This window comes from Budorcas taxicolor, chromosome 5 (genome assembly GCF_023091745.1).
Source record: "Budorcas taxicolor isolate Tak-1 chromosome 5, Takin1.1, whole genome shotgun sequence".
Classification (NCBI taxonomy): Eukaryota; Metazoa; Chordata; class Mammalia; order Artiodactyla; family Bovidae; genus Budorcas; species Budorcas taxicolor.
In genome coordinates, this window is record NC_068914.1 from 158,070,457 (window position 1) to 158,096,018 (window position 25,562).

General features: G+C 48.7%; 1 protein-coding gene across 1 annotated transcript in view; it reads right to left on the minus strand.

Annotated features, from left to right (window-relative positions):
• EFCAB6 (EF-hand calcium binding domain 6) overlaps positions 1-25,562 on the minus strand; it is a 231,875-nt gene that overhangs the window by 185,873 nt on the left and 20,440 nt on the right. Inside the window, exons 3-4 of the mRNA XM_052640994.1 lie at positions 25,099-25,187; positions 14,243-14,309 (exon numbers count right to left, since the gene is read on the minus strand). Coding sequence (XP_052496954.1) covers positions 14,243-14,309; positions 25,099-25,187 — 156 coding nt within the window. The remainder of the gene's footprint in view (positions 1-14,242; positions 14,310-25,098; positions 25,188-25,562) is intronic.

The window sequence follows — 25,562 nt, forward strand, 5'->3', positions numbered from 1 at the left end:
ATTAGTAAATGGGACCTAATTAAACTTAAAGGCTTATGCATAGCAAAAGAAGGGGCTTCCCAGGTGGTGCTAGTGGCAAAGAACCCACCTGCCAATGCAGGCGACAAGAGACTCGGGTTCAATCCCTGGGTCAGGGAGCTCCCCTGGAGGAGGGCATGGCAACCCACTTCAGTATTCTTGCCTGGAGAATCCTATGCATAGAGGTACCTATGGGCTATATATAGTCTATAGGGTTGCAAAGAGTCAGACACCACTGAAGAGACTTGGCACACACACATGGCACAGCAAAAAAAGAAAACCATCAACAAAACAAAAAGACAACCTACTGAATGGGAGAAAATATTGGCAAATGATAATGACTGATAAGGGATTAATGGCCAGCATATACAAGCAGCTCATACAACTCAATATAAAAAAAACAAACGACTCGATGAAAAAATGGGCAGAAGAACTGAGTAGGCATTTTTCCAAAGAGGATATGCAGATGGTCAACAGGCTCATGAAAAGATGCTCAATATCACTAATCAGTAGGGAAACGCAAATCAAACCCACAATGAGATATCACCTCACACCTGTCAGAATGGCCATCATCACAAAGAACACAAATAACAAATGTTGGTGAGGATGTGGAGAAAGAGGAATCCTCTTACACTACTGCTGGGAACATTACTTGGTACAGCCACTATGGAAAACAGTATGGAGGTTTCTCAAAAAAAAAAAAATAGAACCACCATGCTGCTAAGTCGCTTCGGTCGTGTCCGACTCTGTGTGACCCCACAGACGGCAGCCCACCAGGCTCCTCCATCCCTGGGATTCTCCAGGCAAAGAACACTGGAGTGGGTTGCCATTTCCTTCTCCAGTGCATGAAAGTGAAAAGTGAAAGTGAAGTCACTCAGTCGTGTCCAACTTTTAGTGACCCCATGGACTACAGCCCACCAGGCTCCTCCACCCATGGGATTCTCCAGGCAGGAATACTGGAGTGGGGTGCCATTGCATGACCGAGCAATTTCATTCCTTGGTTCAGTTCAGTTCAGCTCAGTTGCTCAGTCGTGTCCAACTCTTTGCCACTCCATGAACTGCAGCACGCCAGGCCTCCCTGTCCATCACCAACTCCCAGAGTCCACCCAAACCCATGTCCATCTAGTTGGTGATGCCATCCATCTCATCCTCTGTCATGCCCTTCTCCTCCTGCCCTCAATCTTTCCCAGCATCAGGGTCTTTCCCAAGGAGTCAGCTCTTGGCATCAGGTGGCCAAAGTATTGGAGTTTCAGCTTCAACATCAGTCCTTCCAATGAACACCCAGGACTGATCTCCTTTAGGATGGACTGGTTGGATCTCCTTGCAGTCCAAGGGACTCTCAAGAGTCTTCCAACACCACAGTTAAAAAGCATCAATTCTTCGGTGCTCAGCTTTCTTTATAGTCCAACTCTCACATCCATACATGACCATTGGAAAAACCATAGCCTTGACTAGACGGACCTTTGTTGGCAAAGTAATGTCTCAGCTTTTTAATATGCTGTCTAGGTTGGTCATAACTTTCTTTGCGAGGATTAAGTGTCTTTTAATTTCATGGCTGCAATCACCATCTGCAATGATTTTGGGGCCCAGAAAAATAAAGTCAGCCACTGTTTCCACTGTTTCCCCATCTATTTGCCATGAGGTGATGGGACCGGATGCCATGATCCTAGTTTTCTGAATATATATCCCCAAAAAACCAAAACCACTACTTTGAAAAGACACATATACCATACATCCCAGTGTTCACAGCAGCACTATTTATAATAGCCAAGACATGGAAGCAACCTAAGTGTCCATCAACAGACAAATAAATAAAGAAGATGTGGTAAAAAAAAGAAAGAAATTTTGCCATTTGCAAAGCAACATGGTTGGCCTTGGGGGGCATGATGCTAAGGAAAGGAAGTCAGACACAGAAAGACAAATGCTGCATGACATCACATGTGAAATCTAAAAAATTATGGCAGACCAGTGAATACAGCGAAAAGAGAAGCAGCCTCATAGACACACAGAACAAACTAGTGGTTACCAATGGAGGCAGGGGAGGGGCAATGCAGGGGTGGGAGATATTAATGCAAACTAGTGGGTGTAAAATAGGCTCCAGGATGTGTTCTACAACACAGGAGAACAGCCAATATTCTGTAATAACTGTGAATGGAAAGCAACCTTTACAAATTGTATAAAAATTTTTTTAAAGAGAAAGAAAGGTAGAAGGGAGCTGGTCTGCTCCCAGGAGCTGCTCACCAGCTGGGGAGACTGGAGCTGCAGGAGCAGGTGAGGGGGACAACAGGGGCGGGGCACCGGGAGAGAGGGGAAGGTAAGCCCTGAGCTGCTCTGTCTCCCCGGGAAACCACACAGTTCAGGGCCCCTGAAGCGCCATCCCTGTGAGTCCCCGAGTGCCCCATGAGCAGTCACAGAGGAGGCCGGGGGCGGGGAGGCCCCCTCTTCTTCTTCAGCCCTCATCACACCCCTGATGAACCGGGGAGAAAAGAGGCCAAAGGGGGGAGAAGGGGCAGGTCCCATGCCCACCCCCCCGGGGCCCCGGGGTCTGGAAGGCGGGCGGATGGGCTGCTGAAGCTGGCAGGTGTAACCTGCGCTGGGCCTGTTATCCCCGGACCCTCTGAGACCGCCTTCCTTCTGGGAGGCGGCAGATTCGCCAGCCCCTGCTTGGGAAGCAAAGAATCAAACTGCTTCCTGTTTGTACCCCCGCTGAGTTCAGACGGGTTCAATAAACTGCGAACAGTGGATAATTCTTACTCCACGGTTCTTTGTTTAAAATTCTCTTTATGGCACTGGGAAGGGAGCTCCAGGGGAGAAAGCTGTGAACCCAAATAAATATGACCACCCAGACTTGAAAGGAGGTGAGGAAGGGCCTTCTGTTCCCTCCCTGGAGCCCAGAACCCGCCTCCCAACCCCTGCGTCAGGCCTGGCTCTGTCGGGGCCCCTTTCTGGGGTGGCGGGGCTGGGGGATGGCAAACCCTCCTGGGGCCAGAGGGCAACGGCCTAGAGGTTTTACCAGGGTGCGGCCATTCGAACGGGCTCCTGTTAGCTGTTTCCTGTTTCCTCACCTGGAGCCACCTTCATCAGTGGTTTCCAGCAGCAGGGGGTTGGGGGCCGCAGCCCACCCGCCTGCCTGGGGCCGGGGGCGCTGAGCAGGGGGCCCTTGGCCGGCCCGTGTCTTGGCTCCTCAGCGGAGCTCGGGGTTCGGCTGCCACCCTGTCAGTCTGGCACCTTTCTGCTGCCACGACGAAACTCATTTTAAATTTAAGGAGTACACTTCTCTCTCTTTTTTTTTAAAATTGAAGCCAAGGAAAAAGATTTCTCTTACAATAAACACATCAATGCTCATTTTCCTTATTATTCTACTTTTGGCTATTTCGTATAAAATCTTTAATTAAAGTTTTTCTTTGAAATTGTCATTATCAACCCAGAAGAAAGAAAGGGGAAAAATAAAAAAGAACAACACAGCTGTGCAGATATGAAGCGCTATTCAGGACTAAATGAACTGGAACGGAATAAGTAGCTTGACTGTTATGTTCTTGGTTTTGGCTCTGTATTCTCAATAGCACAGTCTAACTTGTCACTTTATATCGATTCCATCTGTTTACACTCTGCAGAGTATTGGCTTCCTACCGTGAACATTTCCTATTTACCAGCTGGTAGAGATGAGCCAAACCAGATAGGAAAAAATTAGACTACATTCAGAGCCTCATAAACACAAACTTTCAATCTGGGGACGTGTGGGAGGCGCAGTGGCCAGCATTGCTCACCTTTAACAAAGGGGCCGACTTCCCTTCCTGCTCCTGCGATGTCCCCACCCTCCCCTGTCCCCGACTTCTGAGAGGACTCGGCATTGACTCACTGGAGGGGCGCAGAGCCTGTCTCTACCAAAGAGTGAGCAAGCTCACACAGAAAGACATCAAAGGAGGCCCGTGAAAACGGAGAAAAGGGATCGGATCTGGCTAAAAAAGAGCCGGGTGGAATTCTCCAGGCCAGAATACTGGAGTGGGTAGCCTTTCCCTTCGCCAGGGGATGTTCCCAACCTGGGGATCGAACCCAGGTCTCCTGCATTGCAGGTGGATTCTTTACCAGCTGAGCCACACGGGAAGCCCATAAAGTGGAAGTCGCCCGGTCGTGTGCGAATCTTTGCAGCCCCGTGGATCATATACAGTCCCTGGACCTCTCCAGGCCAGAATACTGGAGTGCGTAGCCTTTCCCCTCATCAGGGTGGGGGCGGGGAGAAGAGCTAAAGCCCCTAACAGTCACTGTTGCTGTGCTGCGCTTAGTCGCTCAGTCATACCTGACTCTTCATGACGCCATGGACTGTAGCCCACCAGGCTCTTCTGTCCACGGGCACTCTCCAGGCAAGAAAACTGGAGTGGGCTGCCATGCCCTCCTCCAGGGCATAGTTTCTACCACAGAACAAAAATCCAGCTCTGGCTTGGGGTTTCCTTGCAGCCACAATGAAAAGAGAAACTTTCTGTATATACACCACATATATCTCCCCCGACCTTTGACTTTCATTTTTAAGATGCTCACCTGCCACAAACGGCTTCAGTTCAGTTCATTTCAGTCACTCAGTCATGTCTGACTCTTTGCAACCTCGTGAACTGCAGCACGCCAGGCCTCCCTGTCCATTACCAACTCCCAGAGTTCACTCAAACTCACGTCCATCGAGTCCGTGATGCCATCCAGCCATCTCATCCTCTGTTGTCCCCTTCTCCTCCTGCCCCCAATCAGAGTCTTTTCCAATGAGTCAACTCTTCGCATGAGGTGGCCAAAGTACTGGAGTTTCAGCTTTAGCATCCTTCCTTCCAAGGAACACCCAAGACTGATCTCCTTTAGAATGGACTGGTTGAGCAATCCCACTGCTGGGCATACACACCGAGGAAACCAGAATTGAAAGAGACATGTGTACCCCAGTGTTCATCGCAGCACTGTTTATAATAGCCAGGACATGGAAGCAACCTAGATGTCCATCAGCAGATGAATGGATAAGAAAGCTGTGGTACATATACACAATGGAGTATTACTCAGCCATCAAAAATAATACATTTGAATCAGTTCTAATGAGGTGGATGAAACTGGAGCCGATTATACAGAGTGAAGTAAGCCAGAAAGAAAAACACCTATACAGTATACTAACGCATATATATGGAATTTGGAAAGGTGGTAACGATAACCCTGTATGCGAGACAGCAAAGGAGACACAGATGTATAGAACAGTCTTTCGGATTCTGTGGGAGAGGGAGAGGGTGGGATGATTTGGGAGAATGACGTTGAAACATGTATATCATATAAGAAACGAATCGCCAGTCCAGGTTTGATGCAGGATACAGGATGCTTGGGGCTGGTGCACTGGGATGACCCAGAGGGATGGTACGGGGAGGGAGGTAGGAGGGGGGTTCAAGATGAGGAACACGTGTACACCCGTGGCAGATTCATGTTGATGTATGGCAAAACCAATACAATATTGTAAAGTAATTAGCCTCCAATTAAAATAAATAAATTTAAATTAAAAAAAAAAAAGAATGGACTGGTTGGATCTCCTTGCAGTCCATGGGACTCTCAAGAGTCTTCTCCAACACCACAACGGCTTAAAGATATCTAATTGGAATTCTATCTACTCACTGAACAACCGACACAGCTACAAAATAAGCCCCAAGAGGGTGGCAAATCTAGAAGGGTCTAGATTCGCGTCTCTCCTTCTTCCTAACCACACCCACAGGCCTGGGATGGGAGCTCCTGCCCAGACACCACGGCCCACGCATGCTGGGGCCCCCGTCACCCTGACCCCAGAACTCACACAGCTACACCCCAGGAGAGGCAGGCAGGTCCCCCAGGACCGCCAGGACCCCACACAGCAGAGGTGTGCAGCAAGCACAGTCTGACGACACCGGTGAGGGACTGACTATCCTGGGACCTGCCAACAGGCACCCCTGACCCCAGCTGCTCTCCCCTCACGTGCAGCCCTCCTCTGCTGACGTCATCGCGTGAATCCTCCGCTCTCAGGACATCACCCCATCAGGAACATCAACAAGCTGCACCACCACCCCGTGTCCCATGCTTTAGGGTTAACAATAGCTCACCTTCAAACACCTCCACCCTTTTCTCTAGTCTGCATTTCAGGAGTTGCTCTGTCCCTTCTGCCTTGAGAAACAGAACTCGGTGTGGAGCGGTCACAGAGCTGGTCTCCTCCCCGGCCCGGCCACGCGTCCCCTGCCCGCTTCACCTCCGCGCCCTCTCCTCCTGCCAGGCTGCAGTCCTGAGTGCCGCCCCGCGTTCGCCCTCTGCCCTGTCCTCAACGTGGATGGAAAGCCCATCCACGGTCCAGCTCAAGCTCCACTCTCGCCCTCCTCGTGGTGTCTCTCCTGTGCATGCTTCCTGCAGCACCTTAGTTACTTCTCTTGTAAATACTTACTGAGCTCAGATCAGGTGCCGGGGTCTGTTCATGGCACTAAAGTGACAACAGGGAGCAGGGTGGGGAAGGCGCCCACTCCCAGGAAACGTATTTCCTAGTGATGGGCAGATAAACAAAACCTCAGGATGTTCTGAGTGCTGAGCGATTGTAGATAGTGTAATCCAAAGACTTTCAGGGGTGGAGGCGTGCCACTCCAGGGGGGAAACTTCATGCTGAGTGCCAAAACACCCGGGTGCTTGTCCGAATTTCATTCAGTAAGTGACCAGTAACCATGCAGCGTCTTAAGCAAAGGAGTCAGATGAGACCTGACTCACGTTAAGAACAGACGGCTCTGGTGTCGCAAAAAATGGAGACTGTGAGGGGCAAGGCGGGCAGCAAGAAGAACCACCCCCGGGGTGACTGGCAGGGCCGTCCACGGGGGCCATGGGGATGCAAAAGCACACGGGGCTCTGATACGGCAGAAGCTGCAGCGGACGGGACTCGCCGACGGACTGGAGCCACTCGCCGAGATGGAGGGAGGTCCAGGGAGGAAGGCTTCTTGGGCGGCGTCGGCATTTGCCCTGGTTTGGTCTGTGGACAGTGGTGAGTCTGGAGATGCAGATGGAGGCAGAAACGCGGGGGCCAACAGCACGCAGCCCGTGTAGTAGCTTTAAACCGTAGATGACCGAGCACTTTCAATTTTCCACATTAACTCTCTGGTTTTATCCATTCCAAATGCAAACTCCTAATTTTCTGAAAGACTTCCGTGGGCCTTGCACTATGGTAAGCTAATTTTATATTTTTTCCCATAGTCTCAACACTATTGGAAAAATCTTGGAAAACTGCTTCCCCATTTCACTGCTGAGAAAACAGTTCCCAGAAAAACTAGCTTGCTTGGGGGCCACTCAGAGAGTGTCTTGGTTCAGATGCACACTCAGCCAGGGGTCCGGCCTGCCCTCCAACCGGCCTGTCCCCCCAACACCACCGGCCTGCCCCCCAACACCACTGCCCTGTTCCCCCGACACCACCTGTCTGTCCCCCTGACACCACCTGCCTGTCCCCCCAACACCACCGGCCGGTCCCCACGACACCACCGGCCTGCCCCACACAACCGGCTTGTCCCCCCAACACCAACGGCCTGTCCCCCCAACACCACCAGCCTGTCCCCCTGACACTACTGCCCTGTCCCCTCCACACCATTGGCCTGTCCCCCACCCACTGGCCCGTCTCCCCCACACTGTGCTATTTTAAACATTTATTCCTGCAATCTTGTGTTGACTTGCCACATGTAAGAAAGATTTTTTTTAAGATAAACTTAGACCGAAAAAATATAAATTCTGACATAACAGCATCTTTGATTAACTTTCCTGATGAAGCCCTTAGTAAATTAATAATAGAGTAACCAAAAATAGGTCCTGGGGTAGGAGCATTTTCAATATCTTTTTTTAAAATAAAATGGCAGCTGATTATTTTGTTATGTGAAATACTTGAGATCAAAATGTAAGCACAGCTCTTCATTTAGCTGCACAGAGACACAGGAACAAGAGCTGTGACATTATTAATCACTATATTCGGTTATGATTGATAGGCTTTTCTGCAGGAGGAGAAAGTGCCTCAGATACAAGCTGTCCCAACAGCCCCGCGATATGCTAATATTTTCTTCAGATGAAAGAGGAGATGTGTTCAAATACCTGCTATAATAGGCAATTAATACCAAGTGCACCGGAGGAGAGATGATAAAAGCGGGATTAGGAGAATATTACAAATTAACCAAAAGCTTGTATGTTTTAGTAAATGGCCTCATTTTGAGCCTGACACAGTCTTTTTATTAGGCAAACAGGCTGTATTCTGATACATTCGTGCGTGCTAATGTGGTGTTCTAATGTTAAGGTATGTTTATGAAATGGCTGTGATCCTAACGACTGTTTCTTTATTCCTCAAGTGATAATTTTTTAAATCTCTTTTTTAAGAAAATCCACCTATTTAAGAAAATGAATATACCCATCACTTGCATGTCTTCACTTTTGTGACGATATTACCGAGCAAGCAAGCAGCTTAGTGCCTCTAATTATTTACTAATCGCTCCTGAAATGACTGAGCTGCATCTGTGCGACTCCAAGGCACCGGGGTGATCCCATAAAAACCCGTGTCAGTTCACTCGGTGTCCCACAGACAGACTCGTCGCGGCTGACTGGGTCGACCAGATGTTCTGACATCACGGCACCCAGACTTGAAAGGCATTCTTGATGGGGTGGTGACGTGGTATGAGAGCCAACGACCTAGGGCTTTGGGTGAGGTGTGTTTAGTTTTCCTTTTTTTTTTTCTCATGTCTTTGTTTTGTTTTGTTTTGTTTTCCCCTTTTTTTAAAATTTTTATTTTTACTTTATTTTACTTTACAATACTGTATTGGTTTTGCCATACATTGACATGAATCCACCACGGGTGTACATGCATTCCCAAACATGAACCCCCCTCCCACCTCCCTCCCCACAACATCCCTCTGGGTCATCCCCGTGCACCAGCCCCAAGCATGCTGTATCCTGCATCGGACATAGACTGGCAATTCGATTCTTACATGATAGTATACATGTTTCAATGCCATTCCCCCAAATCATCCCACCCTCTCCCTCTCCCTCTGAGTCCAAAAGTCCGCTCTACACATCTGTGTCTTTTTTGCTGTCTTGCACATTCTTGAATTCTAGTCTTCAATTTAAAACAATTTTTTTCTTGCCTGTGGAGGGGAGGAGACTCGTCGTGACCTTTCTAAACACACACTGAAGTTCTTACATAACTGAGAACAGCTTCCTGTGTCCTGGCCATTCCCAGGACACGACTTACAGGGAGCATCCGCCCGCCCCCCAGCTCGAGGGCAGGACAAGATGATTCTCTTCCCCTGCTTGCCCCTTCTTTGACCTCCACCTCACGCTCATGTCAGGAGTTGACGAAAGATGAAACAGGGTCAAAAGACCTGAACGTCGTTGCCCTGGCAATGCCCCGCAGCCCAGCTCTGGCCCTGTTGTCCTGACAGAGTCCTCACCTGAAGCCGGTGGAGAACTAAGTCCTAGCTCTAGGGTGCTGCCGCAGCTGCAGGACAGGCTAGGGCCCCACAGGGCCGACAGGAACGTAAGCAACTGAGGAGTTGGGAACGAGTGCGAGATGGGCAGGAAAGGGAAAGAAAACTCCCAAATGCCCGTTTGAAGTGGATGCCACACAACCAACAACGCAACTCTGGGGTTAGCAAACAACCTCCACTCGTTCATACGGCGGTGATCAGGGAGGCCGGGTCCACCTCCAGGCATAAGCAAGAGTCACATTTGCTACAGGCAAACAAGGTATTGGGGCTTCCCAGCTGGCACAGTGGCAAAGAATCTGCTGGCCAATGCCAATGCAGGAGACCCGGGAGACTTGGGGTCGATCCCTGGGTCGGGAAGATTCCCTGGAGGAGGAGATGGCAACCCATTCCAGTATTTTTGCCTGGAGAATCCCAGGGACAGAGGAGCCTGGTGGGCCACAGTCCACGGGGTCGGACAGCACTGAGTGACTATACACGCACCCACACACAAACGACGTGTCACTGCCTTTCCTAAAGGGCCTCCTTGAGAAGCAGGGTGGCTGGTGATTAGTAGCCAGGACCCCAGAGCCAGCTGCCAAGGCAGGAACTGCAGCTCCTCTGTCCCCAGCTGTGCACACAGGGCTCAACTGCTCAGCCTCTGTTGTAGCTTCCTCCACATCAAGAAGGGATCCCAAGAGCACCTGCCCCAGGGGGTTCTCCTGGAAACTGAATATGTAAACACAGTAACGCACTTGGAACAGCTCCTAGTAAATGCTCAGTCTCTGCCACCTCTTATTGGTATCGTAGCTGGCAAAATCCAAAAAATTACATCACTGTCCAAAGGATTAAGGCCCAGCCAGCCTGCAGGTCCTTTTGCTGGGTGGCTGAAGCAGACACTGTCAGTCACTTTCTCCAAAGCCACTGACGTCTGCCCACCCCGTCTCTTTCTAACGAAACCCTCCATCTTCCATTTGTTCAGATATTAGCTCCCACCCGCCCCCAGCCCATGGTCACATGCCTCAGGGGAGGGAGTCCAGCCACTGCACCAGGGAGTGACCAGGGTTGGAGCAACACCACCGCCAGTGACGGGTTTGTGTGGGGACAAGACACTGGGCTATGAGTCATGAGGAGACGTTCCACCGTGTTTAGGGAGAGTCATACTGGCAGAAAGGGGATGCTGGGAAAAAACCAAAACCCTGATATTGCAGTATCCATGTGTCAGACCTGGAATGTTGGCCGCCTCCTGGTGACTGGAGGAGATGTGAGTGAGCAGACCCTGATCTACGCGCCCTTCAGACTTGGACAAGACGAGAAGTTCCTTATCATCTCAGCTCAGTTGGACATTTCTCAAAAGGCAGAACAACCAGACACCTTGGTGGCGGTGGCTGATGGGCTGCCACCTGGAGGTGGGTAAAGCTCCCACAGGAAAGGTTACAGGAGGGCCTGGCAGGACAGATAAAGGGAAGGATATTTATCGAGCACCCACTGTATGCAAGGGCGTCGCTGGCATTACTCCCACTTATTCTCGTGGCCGCTCCAGCAGGTCGGTGCTGTTGCCTCGCCTTCAGAGATGGTGGCAAAGAGCAGTGACAGGCCTGAGGGCCCATGGGCAGGCAGAGACGGGGCTTCATGCCAGGGGTGCGTCCTACCCACTGAGCCCTGCTGCCTCCCAGCAGACTGAGACCACAAGGGGTCTGCAGACCAGAGAGCTTGACAGCAGCCAAGGAGACACCCACCAAAGGCACAGAAGCCCAGGGACACAGTCATCTCCATGACCCGGGAGAAGCCAGGGCAGAGAGGGGAGGGCAAGCGGGGGCGCACCAGACACAGAGTGCCCACGGGGCAGAACCTGAGTGCAGATCGGACCAGGACCCCGGACCCGGAGCCTGAGGATGGCACCCTGGGGACCACCTGGGCGTGCAGAGCTTCCTCCTCCCCGATACGGGGCCCCAGGACACAGACAGCAGCCTCCTCATGTGAAGCCCCGGGTCACAGTCCCCGAAGGGCGGAGAGTCTGGACCCAGAGACCACCCTGTCTATCTCCGCCTTGATGGGAGAGAGAAAACGAGGCTCAGGGAGACCTGGGGTTCAACTGAATGTGAAGACACACTGGAGGGTCTAGTGAAAGGGAAGTGAAAGTGTTACTTGCTCAGTTCGGTCCGACTCTTTGCAACCTTAAGGACTGTAGCCCACCAGGTTCTCTGTCCATGGGATTCTTCAGGTAGGAATACTGCAGTGGGTTGTCATGCCCTTCTCCAAGGGATCTTCCCGACCCAGGGATCAAATCTGAGTCTCCTGCACTGCAGGCAGATTCTTTACCATCTGAGCTATTGGGAAATCCCAGGAGACTCATAGGGAGGAAATACAGTTGGAGGTAGAAGTCCCAGACTAGGGCGTTTGGAAGGTCTGGTTGTTATGGTTGTTTACTCGCTAAGTCATGTCTGACTCTTTGCGACCCCATGGACTATATCCCCACCAGGCTCCTCTGTCCAGGGATTCTCGAGGCAAGTATACTGGAGTGGGTTGTCGAGCCCTCCTCCAGGGCATCTTCCCAACCCAGGGACTGAAGCTGCATCTTCTGCACTGGCAGGTGGATTCTTCACCACTGAGCCACCAGGAAAGCCCCTTGGAGGGCCTAAGTGAACCTGAACTAGGGCAAGGCTGAGGAACCAGCCATCAGACCAAGCTCACAGCAGAAGAAATCAATTGAGATACACAAGCACTGGGGTTCGGGCAGTTTGGGGTGCCAGCAGCTAACTGCCTGTTGGTTTAGGACGGCTAGACCACACACACATTTAGCAAAGTCTGGCTCCCAAAATTCACAAGAGACATTTGCATGCATTCTTGGCTCCAGTGAGGCTCGTGGACTTATATTTAAAACAAAAGCATTAGCATCTCTCACTCCCCAAATGTGTGGCTCACCCAGCAATGACAACATATGTATGAAGACAGCCTTCCTTCACTAATTGCTAGGTGTTCCTCTCTGTCACCAGTGCTCGAGTGTGGTCCGACTGCAGGACCCAAGTGGCAGCTGGAAACACGCTACTGCACAGCCAGCAGCCAAGGAGGGTATTGGGTTTGTTCTGTTTATTCTGGGCTCCGTGGGAAGGGATGACATTCATGAGTTCCTACCTATTCGTCAAGGGAAACTGTAGTAATCGCCATAATAATGACAGATGGCATCGCCTAAGTGTTCCAGGCCCTTTATACCGGATGTTTCTAAGCCACACAACAGCACCATGAGATGGGTGTTCCTATTCCCAACCACGGATGAAGGAACTCGATGGCAAGGACTTTCCCAAGACCACCAGCTGGTAAATGGCAGAGCCCATCCCAGGCCACCTGCCTGCCCAGGGCCAGGGTCTCCGGTCGAGCTGGGGCTCCAGCTTGCGTGGGCCTGACTGCTCGGCAGGGAGAGCCAGGGAGCAGGGGTCCCCTCCCCCACCTGCTCAGCCCTGGCTGTCACCTTTCTGTTCTCTCCAGAACCAGCCGAAAACTGCCCTGGTTGAAACTCACTCTTAGTGGGAGGGCTTTATTGGAAGGAGGCTGGGATGAAAAGACAGCTGAGATGAAAGGACAGCCAGCCAGTGGGAAGTCCCCTCCAGCTTTCCTCTTGGAAGCCTCACTTTCAGTAACTTACAAGCCGGACCTGTGTCCACAGGCTCCCCTAACCGTCATGCCACATTATTGATCCACAACGGCATCTAAGTTGACAGGATGCCCATCGTAAACAGCTGAATTTCCCAGGATAATTTCATGATTAACACAGTTTGTGAAGAGACAAATTGAGGACATATACCATAAATAATATCCAGTGTGTTATGTATCTCTTACAGAATAACAAGTGAACAACAATGGAAGCAGCAAGTGATTGTACCAGGGTTCCTACTGATATAAACGATAGAGAAAGCAGATTTCTGGGAGCACATAATGCTGAAAACTTATCACACTAAGACGAATTTCTGATGTTAACGGCACAAGCCGGGAGAACATTTTGTGGGGTTTAGACAAACATTTTGTGGGTTTCTGGCTCTGTTTGATTTGGAAACGTATGAAAATCTCAGAAGAGTTCAAAAAGGAAAGAAAATTTGTCACATTTCTAACCAACATATTGAATCAAGTGAATTAAACTATGATTCTCAAACTGCTCATGTAACTGAGCAGGCTCACACGCATCTTAAATAGGGGTCCGATTCCAACCCTAAACGCTGTGAACACCCCTCCCTCCCGAGCTGTGCCCTGCTATCCACCTGTAATCGGCGAACAGGAACGAAGCTACATGCTCCTTCCTAAACACAGGCGGGAGCTTTTGTGGCTAAAGTACTCCATACATAAATGTCTATCTCCCTGCATTGCTCTGGTTATTTTTACCATGCTGCTCTTGATTGGCACTTACTGCTGAAAAGTAAGTTTTCTCATTCTAAAGAAAACCTTGCCTCGGTTGTAGACAGAAACCGAAGGGCCACCGTACGGATGATGATCCAAAGTTAAAGCACAGGTAATTAACATTCCAGGACTTCTGCCGGCATGGTTCCTCACAGAGGATGCCATCGGAGTGGGCGAAGGCGAGGGAACGCGGGCTCTCACATGCCATCTATTGAGTCAGGCGACTTTGACATGAGAACGCAGATGACAAGACCCAGCTCATTCTGCATCAGCTCCATCAGTTCCCTCTGCTAGCAGTTACTTTTGACAAGTGGCAGGGTGGGGGGTGGGGGGGGCGGGCGGGGGGTAGGGTTGGGGGGCGCAGAAGAACTTTGAAAGATCTCTATTACCTTTTCTCCTACTTGGGCCTCGAGCTCTTTTAACGTCCGACAGCCATTCATTTCATTCTCACCTCCCCTTAAAGACAACAATTAAAAACCTCTTGTTAGCATGTTTTCACTGAATTAACGTTTACATAGGACACACAGAGATGAAAATGATAAGAATTTCTACACTGCATATTTTTAAATGCAAGGTGTTTCTTATGTACTACCGTTTGCCAGAAGTGTGAACTCAGGCAAGTTACTTAGCTTCTCCAGGCCTGGGGCCCCTCTTCTGTAAAATGAAATACAACATCGACACCTCCCAGGGCGGTGCAGGGACTGAGTTAATTATGGCCTGCACTCCATGAGGCCTCATTCCATGGGTTAGCAGACATCCCGCTTTACAGAGGAGGCTGGGCGGGCCGAAGGTCACGATGGGGAAGTGGAGACCCAGTCTTCAGACGCGGGTGGCCTGGCCTTGCCGCCCCCTCCCCACCCTGGGCTGCGGCATTGCGTTCTGACCCTGCGGGCTCCCGTTTACACCGCAGTGCACGCTGAGCCCTGCTGAAAAGGGCTGAGCCTGGCTGGACGTCTGTAACCAGCTGCTTGGCTCCATCTGCTTGTATTAACTCTGATTTTGCATCCTCTGTCCACCCATAAACCACTTCAGACTCCCTTTGGAATCAACCGTGGGGCTAGGATGGGGACAAAGAACACCAGATGCCACTTCACAGTATTTATCCAGCGCCTCCTGCACCGAGGTCTGGATAGCGTGTCAAGTGGAAGACCATTTCCAATCTTGAAAAAGCTTAATGCCAGTGACGGTGACAGACAGGAAATAAGCAAGCAGATAAGCAATGTTCAGTTCAGTTCAGTCGCTCAGTTGTGTCCGACTCTTTGCAACCCCATGGACCGCAGCACGCCAGGCCTCCCTGTCCATCACCAACACTGGGAGTTTACCCAAACTCATGTCCATTGAGTCAGTGATGCCATCCAACCAACTCATCCTCTGTCATCCCCTTCTCCTCCTGCCCTCAATCTTTCCCAGCATCAGGGTCTTTTCAAATGAGTCAGCTCTTCGCATCAGGTGGTCAAAGTATTGCAGCTTCAGCTTCAACATTAGTCCTTCCAATGAATATTCAGGACTGATTTCCTTCCAGATGGACTAGCTGGATCTCCTTGCAGTCCAAGGGACTCTCAAGAGTCTTTTGCAACACCATAGTTCAAAAGCATAAATTCTTTGGCACTCAGCTTTCTTTATAGTCCAACTCTCACATCCATACATGACTACTGGAAAAACCATAGCCTTGACTAGACAGACCTTTGCTGGTAAGTTGATGTAATAAGAAGTACTGTGAAGACAATAAAGGCAGGCGGTGCGGGCGGGGTCGGGGAGAGACAGGGTAAGAAGGAAAGGCCCGTCTCCTGGACAGGGTGGACAATGGGGCATTGGGATAGAGACCCACACGTTGAGGAGCCAGGAGCCACTCTCTCGGAGGAACAGCTCTCTGAGCAAAGCAAAGGCAGCACGCAGCGGCAGGAAGCCCAGAGGTGGCAGGAGTCTGGCACATCCCAGGGCTGGCACTGCGGGGGATGGGGGACCAGAGCCCACTTAGCAGGGCCAAGGAACACGGGGTGAGCTCAGAGATGGAGGCGGGCACCAGCCCGGCAGTGCGGGGGTCCCTGATGAGGAGCCTGGACTTCACAGTGGGACGAGGGGAAGATACTGGAGCGCTTTAAAGGGAAATTAACTTCATTTTACATAGAACGAAATGGGCTCAGAGGAGTTGAGTGCTGGACCCAAGTTAAAGATGAAACCAGGAATCCAGCCTTACAATTCTCTGTTAAATGTCATATATTTAATACTGTTCTCATTAAGTATTGAAGAGATACAAAATACTACAGGTAGCATATGTTTAAGATTTAAGGAGTAAAAGGTAGACATACCTGCGTACCCCCCATCAGCGGGCCCAGGGGCCCAGGGAGGCTGCCCCCCTCAACCTCAGCCTCCTCCCTCCTCCTTCTGCCTCTGCATTTGGTCAAGGCAGTTCCTCTGCCACCCCAAACTCCATCTCTGTCTCCTTTAAGGGAGCCCCACCTGATACTAACTCAGTGACTCCAGCTTTCTCTAGATTGGTATTTCTTGGAATGGTATGTCTTTTTAAATCTCTTCACTTTTAACCTTCCTATAAACTTATGTTTAGGTTTTTCTTTTCATGGACTTTACATTTAAATGGAATATTTATTATAATTACTGATATTTTCAGGATTTCCATTTGTCCTGCTTCTTCTGATTCTTCTTGCCTTCTTTTGGGTTGATCTAATGTTTATCATTCAGTTTTTGTGCCTCTTTTTCTTTTTTTTTTTTTGAGTTTGGGAGTTACACAGTCCATTTTTAATCGTGTAGCAATTGCTCTGGAAATGACAACCAGCATACTTGTCAAAGGGCCCCTCTTCAGACGGCAATGCAGGAGATGCAGGTTTGACCCCGGGATTGGGAAGATCCTCTGGAGAAGGGAATGGGAACCCATTCTAGTACTCTTGCCTGGAGCATCCCAGGGACAGAGGAGCCTGGCGGGTACAGTATCCATGGGGTAGCAGAGTCGGACACGATGGAGCAACTGAACTGAACTGCTTTCTTTAGATCAACAGTCCTAGGAAGGCAGTGATGGTCTTCCAACACATCATAGTTATTCATCCATTTGAGAGTCACTTTTGAACTTCCCTGGTGGCGCAGTGGATAGGAATCTGCCTGCCAATGTCGGGGACACAGGTTTGATTCCTGGTCCGGGAAGACTCCACATGCCACAGGGCAGCTAAGCCCGTGGCGCCACACTGCTGAGTCCGAAAGGTGCAGCTACGGAAGCCTGTAGGCCCAGAGCCCATGCTCGGCGACAGGGACGCCACCGCAGTGAGAAGCCCGCGCACTGCAACGAAGACCCAGCTAGCCAGAAAGAAGTAAATCGACAGATTATTTTTGAAAAGTCACTTTTGTGTAAGTGTTGCCCTTTGGCTTCTTTTTTTTTTTAATCGGTTTTTTTTTTTTTTTTTTTTTTTGGCCGCATCACATCACGCAGCATCTTAGGTCCCCAACCAGAGTATCAAACCCTGGGCCCCTGCAGCGGAAGAGCAGAGTCTCAACCACAGCACCATCAGGGAAGTCCCCGTTTTACTGTTTTTGAATCTTTTGGTCCTTGGGGTTCTGCCCCCACCTCTGTTTTAAATCTTGCTGGAGACTTGGCTTCTTGGATCCACAGGACAGCCCCTCCCATCGGTGGGCCGGGCCGGGCTGTGGTCTCTGTGCGTCACTCCCGTCCTTTGTCTCGCTGCGCTCTTTGTAAGAGCTCCAGTTACATGTTCTGTGTCTGTGCTACACTCTGCCTCATGGTTCTGACCGATCTTCCAGTTCACTTATTTCTTTGGCTGCATCTCATCTGTTTATTAAATTCATTGCTTTAAATTGTTACTATGAGATGTAACCCTGACCCAGAAAAGTATGTACAGCACATAAGCATAGTTTGCTTACAATTGAGGCAAACACCTGTTTAACAACTTCTCAAATTAAGAATGAGAGTTGGGGCTTCCCCAGTGGCTCAGAGGTAAAGAATCTGCCTGCCAATGCAGGAGAAGCGAGTTTGATCCCCCGTCCAGGAAGCTCCTACATGCCGCGGAGCAACTAAGCCTGTGTGCCACAACTACTGGGCCTGTGCTCTGGAGCCCGGGAGCCACAACTACTGAGCCCACGAGCCGCAACTACTGAACCCGTGTGCCCAAGACCTGTGCTCCACAAGAGAAGCCACCGCAGTGAGAAGCCCGCACATCACAGCTAGAGAGTAGCTCCCTTTGATGCAACTAGAAAAAAGCTCATGAAGCAACAAAGACCCAGCACAGCCAAAAATAGATAAATAAACACAATTTTTTAAAAAAAATGATTTTTAAAGAATTAGAGCCAAATACAAAGAGGCCCCATCTGCCCTTTTCCAGTTTAAATATTTTCTCTCCTCCTCGTAGTAACCACTCTCCCAGCACTTAGGATATCATTTACTTTTCAGTTCAGTTACTCAGTCATGTTCAGCTCTTCGCAATCCCATGAACTGTGGCACACTAGGCTTACTTGTCCATCACCAGCTCCTGGAGCTTGCTCAAACTCATGTCCATTGAGTCGGTGATGCCATCCAACCATCTCATCCTCTGTTGTCCCCTTCTCCTCCTGCCTTCAATCTTTCCCAGCATTAGGGTCTTTTCCAAGGAGTCAGTCCTTTACATCAGGTGGCCAAAGCATTGGAGTTTCAGCCTCAGCATCACCCCTTCCAGTGAATATTTAGGACTGATTTCCTTTAGGATGGACTGGTTGAATCTCCTTGCAGTCCAAGGGACTCTCAAGAGTCTTCTCCAACACCACAGTTCAAAAGCATCAATTCTTCAGCACTCAGCTTTCCCTATGTCTAACTCTCACATCCATACATGACTACTGGAAAAACTATAGCTTTGACTAGACGGACCTTTGTTGGCAAAGTAATGTCTCTGCTTTTTAATATACTGTCTAGGTTGGTCATAACTTTTCTTCCAAAGAGTGAGTATCTTTTAATATCATGGCTTTAGTCGCCATCTGCAGTGATTTTGGAGGCCCCCCCCCCCCAAAACAAAGTCTGCCACTGTTTCTATTGTTTTCCCATCTATTTGCCATGAAGTGATGGACCATATGCCGTGATCTTAGTTTTCTGAATGTTGAGCTTTAAGCCAACTTTTTCACTCTCTTCTTTCACTTTCATCAAGAGGCTCTTTAGTTCTTCGCTTTCTGCCATGAGGGTGGTGTCATCTACATATCTGAGGTTATTGATATTTCTCCCAGCAATCTTGATTCCAGCTTGTGCTTCATCCAGCCCAGCATTTCACATGATGTACTCTGCATATAAGTTAAATAAGCAAGGTGATAATGCACAGCCTTGACATACTTTTATCTTCATTTACATTTATCTTTTATCTTCTTATAATTTTACCACCTAGGTAGTATCCTTAAACAAAAAAGTTCAGTCTGTCTGGTTTGAACTTCACATGTGAACAGAAGTATTTGTTCACGTCTTCCTCCTTTACTCAGTGTTACATCCACGAGAGTCATTCAGGGTGTTGACTATAGGTGTCGTTTGCTGGTTGTCATTGGGCTTCCCCTTGTGGCTCAGCTGGTAAAGAATCTGCCTGCAATGGGGGAGACCTGGGTTTGATACCTGGGTTGGGAAGATCCCCTGGAGAAGGAAAAGGCTACCCACTCCAGTATTCAGGCCTAGGTCTATAAATGGGTCGCAAAGAGTCAGACACAACTGAGCAACTTTTTACTTCATTTCACTTCAGTTGGTGTTTTTGCAACCTCTTATTCAATAAATATATATTAAGCACCTTTGTTGTTGCTGTTTAGTCACCAAGTCATTTCCAACTGTTTTGCCACCCCAAAGACTGTAGCACGCCAGGCTGCTCTGTTCATGGAAATTCCCAGGCAAGAATACCAGAGTGGGTTCCATTTCCTACTCCACGGGGTCTTCCCAACCCAGGGATCGAACCCATGTCTCCTGTGTCTCCTGCATTGGCAGGCAGATTCTTTACCCTTGAGCCACCTGTGAAGCACGTTAAGCACCTGATCTGTGCCAAGCACTCTCCTAGGGACTTGGAATACATCAGTAAGTCAAATGGATAAAGTTGCCTGCCCTTGTGGAGCTCACGTTCTATGTTGAGAAAGTCACACTTGTGTGTTAGCCTCAAGAGTGTGGGTGGAGTGACCTACAGGCTTATCTGGTGGAAGCGCTGCAGACACTGGGAACCACCAGTCAAAAGTGCCAAGATGGGAGCAAAAAGAATGTCATCAGTTTGGGAACACAATGAACAAGAGCAGAGCAGCAGAGTCCCATCAGGAGGCCAGCCGGATCACAGAGGGCCTTGCAGTTTCCGTGGGATCACCTGCCTTTCGCTGGTAGCATATCTTCTAGCATTTCCCTAGTCGAGATCTAGGAGATGAACCATCTCAGTTTTTGTCTGAAATGTCGTTATTTAATCCTCAGGCTTTTTTTTTTTTATGTTTCTTGCTGTCTTTAATCTTCACAAATTCAAAGATGCTGTCCAGACCTTGAAAGTGGGAATGTTACTTGCTCAGTCGTGCCCGACTCTTTGTGACCCCGTGGACTGTGGCCCGCCAGGCTCTCCTGTCCATGGGATTCTCCAGCCAAGGATACTGGAGTGGGTTGCCATGCCCTCCCCAGGGGATCTTCCCGATCCAGAGACGGAACCCGCATCTCCTGTGTCTCCTGCATTGGCAGGCAGGTTCTTTACCACTGAGCCACCTGGGAAGGATATTCCAATGTAAAGGCTGCTTCATTTTCCTACAAGTCAGTGTGAAGAAAGTTTACGAGATGGAGGTGAAAGGTAACCTTGAACATCACAGGCAAAGGAGCCAGATGTGGATCCCTTTTCCAAACAGTCCGATCCCAGTGGGTGAGCAGACACCATGGCAAGAGGAGGAAAGGCGGCCAGGGGTTCCCACAGAAACAGCTCTCGTTCTTATTCTTACAAATATAGCTTTAAAAAAAAAACCTAGGAAGGCGAGTGTTTTAGCTCAGCACACTGCAGAGCTTCTCCCAGTCTCATGCCTTTCGTTGTCACTGTTGAGACATCACTGTCAGTCTAACTGTTACTCCCCTGGAGTCAACCCCGGTTTTCTTCTCACTGCCTTGAATATTTTCTCTTTGATTTTAATGTTCCTCAGTTTCACTGTGATATGTCTAGATAGGCATCCCTTTTTATTTATCTGGCTCGAGATTCTAAACCATTACGTTTTCAAATACGGTCCCTGTCCCACTCCTTCTCCTACATATCTGGAAATCCACCAAGAAGTATCACTGGGCCTTCTCTTCCCGCCTCCCATGTCCTTATTCCCGTCCACCATGTTTTGTATCTCTGTTTCTGTGCTGCATTCTGGACACCACCTTCAGGCCTGTTTTCCACTCCACTGACGCGCTTTTCAGCTGCGGTGACTCCACTCTTTTCACCCATCCACTAAAATTGTACTCCACAGTAGCTGTTACCTTTCGGTATGAGCAGTTCCATTTTGTATTTCTTCAAATCTTTATTTTTGTTGCCTCTTGTTTTGCATTCGTGTATTGAATCCATTCTTTCATTTCTTTAAAGATATTAAAACACTGGTTTTAGATTCTGAATCTGATAGGTCCAACATTGCGCGTGTTTGCAGATCTCATTCTACTGGATACGATTTCCGTTTGTTTGCGGTCCTCATTCTTTGTCTCTTCATATGTCTTCAAGGTTTTCTGTGTGACACTTTATCTGTGGTTTTCTTTAAGGGCTATGTTGTAGATGTATCCCTCCCTTGAAGGGCACACCCAGTCCAGGACCAGTTTTAAGTAAATTACTAGCCTGAGACTTTTCAGACCACACAGGTAGCATTATCTTAGGTACAGATCTTCATTAACATTGACTTGTGATCACAGTCTTTCCTCTATTCACCCAATGCCAGTGCTGAAATTGGTAGGTGTCTGTGATGCAGATCTATATTTTGATAATTATCCTCACAGGACGGTATAGGGGTCCCCACTGTACAGGTACTGGTCTTCTCTTTGGCTTTTCCACCTTGGATACACCCTGGAGGCTTTGTCTCTTATGCCTTTCACTCCAAAGACCAAACAAAACTGGAACACCAATTCACCAAGATTTGGCCAAGACTTCATGGCAAAAACTGTCTTTATACAAAACTTCTCTAGATTCCAGGTCTTACCGCATGCTTAGCCTCTAAGAATTACTTCCTCTTTCCAGCTCAGTAATGCATTAAAATATTTTACCTTTAATCCACCATTTTAGTTGTTTTCAGTGGAAGTGTTGTCCACGGAGGTAGCCTACCATAGTACTAGAAACAGAATTTTCTATTCACTCTAACTGAAAGTGAAAGTGAACTCGCTCAGTCGTGTCCGACTCTTAGTGACCCCATGGACTGCGGCCCACCAGGCTCCTCCGTCCATGGGACTTTCCAGGCAATAGTACTGGAGTGGATTGCCATTTCCTTCTCCAATTCACTCGAACACATGGCCTTAAACAATAAGATCATGGCATCCAGTCCTATCACTTCATGGCAAATAGATAGGGAAACAGTGGCTGACTTTATTTTTCTGGGCTCCAAAATCACTGCAGATGGTGACTGCAGCCATGAAATTAAAAGACGCTTACTCCTTGGAAGGAAAGTTATGACCAACCTAGACAGCATATTAAAAAACAGAGACATTACTTCGCCAACAAAGGTCCATCTAGTCAAGGCTATGGTTTTTCCAGTGGTCATGTATGGATGGGAGAGGTGGACTATAAAGCAAGCTGAGGGCAGAAGAACTGATGCTTTTGAACTGTGGTGTTGGAGAAAACTCTTGAGAGTCCATTGGAGTGCACGGAGATCCAACCAGTCCATCCTAAAGGAGATCAGTCCTGGGTGTTCATTGGAAGGACTGATGTTGAAGCTGAAACTCCAATACTTTGGCTACCTCGTGAGAAGAGTTGACTCATTTGAAAAACCCTGATACTGGGAAAGATTGAGGGCAGGAGGAGAAGGGGATGACAGAGGATAGATGGTTGGATGGCATCACTGACTCAATGGATGTGGGTTTGGGTGGACTCTGGGAGTTGGTGATAGACAGGGAGGCCTGGCGTGCTGCGGTTCACGGGGTCGCAAAGAGTCAGACACGACTGAGCGACTGAACTGAACTGAAACAAGAAAGAAAATTTAGCTTCATGAGTAAGCTGGAAATCTTTCTAATTTACTTTAAATATTCAGTCTTTTGTGTTTAAGAAAGTAATGTATGATACTTTTCATCTCAAATTATTAGACTGAGATTTCACAATTGAACAAAAACAAAAAAGAACTCTCCGCTTTTAGTTTTTTCCAACTGTTGAGCTTTTTCAGCAAAGAATACTCAAATTATGTTACTTATCCCCCAAATGGGGATGGTTTCAGTAGGTCAAGAGTATGAATATGCCTATGAAATAACCAGTCGTTCTTCTGAATGAGTCTGGAAGTTATCCTAGCTCATCACTTACAGAGAGCATCAGCAGATCACAAGTCCCAGATCCCAGAGCAGATGATACTTTGTCATTCTTGGTGGGGCTGCTGCACTGATTTTTTTTTTTTTAAGTGTTAGTCGCTCAGTAGTGTCTGGCTCTTTGTGACCCCGTGGACTGTTGCCCGCCAAGCTCCCCTGTCCATGGGGTTCTCCAGGCAAGGATACTGGAGTGGGTTGCCATTTCCTTCTCCAGGTGATCTTCCCGACCCAGGGATCGAATCCAGGTCTCCTGCATCGAAGGCGAACTCTTTCACCATCAGAACCACCAGGGAAGGACACAAGTTACCATCTTAGCCATTTTTACTGTATAGCTCGCTCAGTTGGTAAAGAATCCGCCTGCGATGCAGGAGACCCCAGTTTGATTCCTGGGTCAGGAAGATCCACTGGAGAAGGGATAGGCTACCCACTCCAGTATTCTTGGGCTTCACTTGTGGCTCAGTTGGTAAAGAATCCGCCTGCAATGCCAGAGACCTGGGTTCAATCCCTGGGTTGGGAAGATCCCCTAGAGAAGGGAAAGGCTACCCACTCCAGGATTCTGGGCTGGATTATGCCATGGACTGTATAGTCTATGGGGTCACAAAGAGTCAGACATGAGTGAGTGACTTTCACTTTCAGTAATGTGAATATATCCATACTTCGATGCAAGGGATCTCTGGGACTTGCTCACCTCGCAAAACAGAAACCGTACCCAGTAATCAGCAATCCCGCTTCCCTCTCTGCAAGGCTGCACTAATTTTCACAACTGAGCTACATCCAAGATGGCTGCGATCATGAAAGTCACAATACCAGAATGTGCTAATATTTCAGAACCAAGTTTAATTCTCTTAGAATTGTTTACACAATTCCTGAGAAAATGAAGCTTCCTCATTTAGAGGCAGAATAATCTGAGTCAATAATTCTTCTACTATAAAACAATATTTTCTATACCACACACTAGAATCAAAGAACTTTACAGCTGACAGAGACAGTAAAGTTCAGGCTTCAGCATGAGGACAAACGAGCCCCATGCTCAGGCTACAGCTATGAGGACCTCATACAAAGATCTTCTAAAAATTTTTTCATTTCTAGCTATAAAAATATGATCGCTAGCCAACGAAAGACACTAAAAATGCATGGAAAAAAGAACAAATTTAAAATGTGGCATCTTAATACTCTTACTTCAAAATTTAAATTCCTATTTCCAAGGAATTCCCTGGTGGTCCAGGGTTAGGATGTGGTGCTTTCAATGCCAGGGTCCAAGTTCAATCCCTGGTTGGGGAACTAAGATCCCACAAGCCTTGCAGTGTGGTGGAAAAAAAAATTAAATTCCTTATTTCCCAATATGAAAGGCCCCACATATGAAATATGTTGTTCTGGGTGTGCTCAGTCGTGTCTGACTCTTTGTGACCCCACGGACTATAGCCCTCCAGGCTCCTCTGTCCATGAGATTTCCCAGGCAAGAATACCAGAGTGGGCTGCCATTTCCTTCTCCAAGGGATCTTCCAGACCCAGAGATCAAACCCGAGTTCCCCGCATCTCCTGCACTGGCAGGCAGGTTCTTTACCACCAGCACCACCTGTGAATCATGTTGGTCTGGTTTTAATTTGTTGTGTTTCCACTTTGAATACAATATTATTTCTCTTATCCTGAAACATATCCCGTTTAGACATCAGAATCTTCTCTAAGTCAACTTTTTGCCTGAGGATTGTATCTGTTGACATGGTTAGCTCTAATGTGCTTGTGTCCTATCTCACATCACTTCAAGTTTCACAATTTCATACGAGGGAAGAAAAAAAAACTTACCTCTTTATAACATTGATACTCAGGTCAATTCCTCCAAATCTGGACAGGAATACAAGGTACGGAACGGCCCCAGAACTGGTGAGGGGGATCTACACCCGAACAAGAAGAATGGCAGCTCGTTAGCGAGTTCAGGGCCAAGCCGCGGGCAGCACAGCAGGCTTCGCTGAGCGGGGCGGGCGCTCCAGGAACGCTTATAGCCACTCGGCCCAGGCGTCTGAGTCGGCAGGCGCCCTCAGCAAACCTAGCACGAGCAGCAGACACACCAGAATGCCAGTCTGTGCTCAACGAAAGCCACCAAGCCCTCTACAGAATTAGCTAAAATCTAGGCCCATCTAACCGGGAAAGACTGAGGGCAGGAGGAGGAGATGGTTGGATGGCATCACCAACTTGATGGACACGAGTCTGAGCAAACTTGGAGAGACAGTGAAGGACAGGGAAGCCTGGTGTGCTGTAGTCCATGGGGT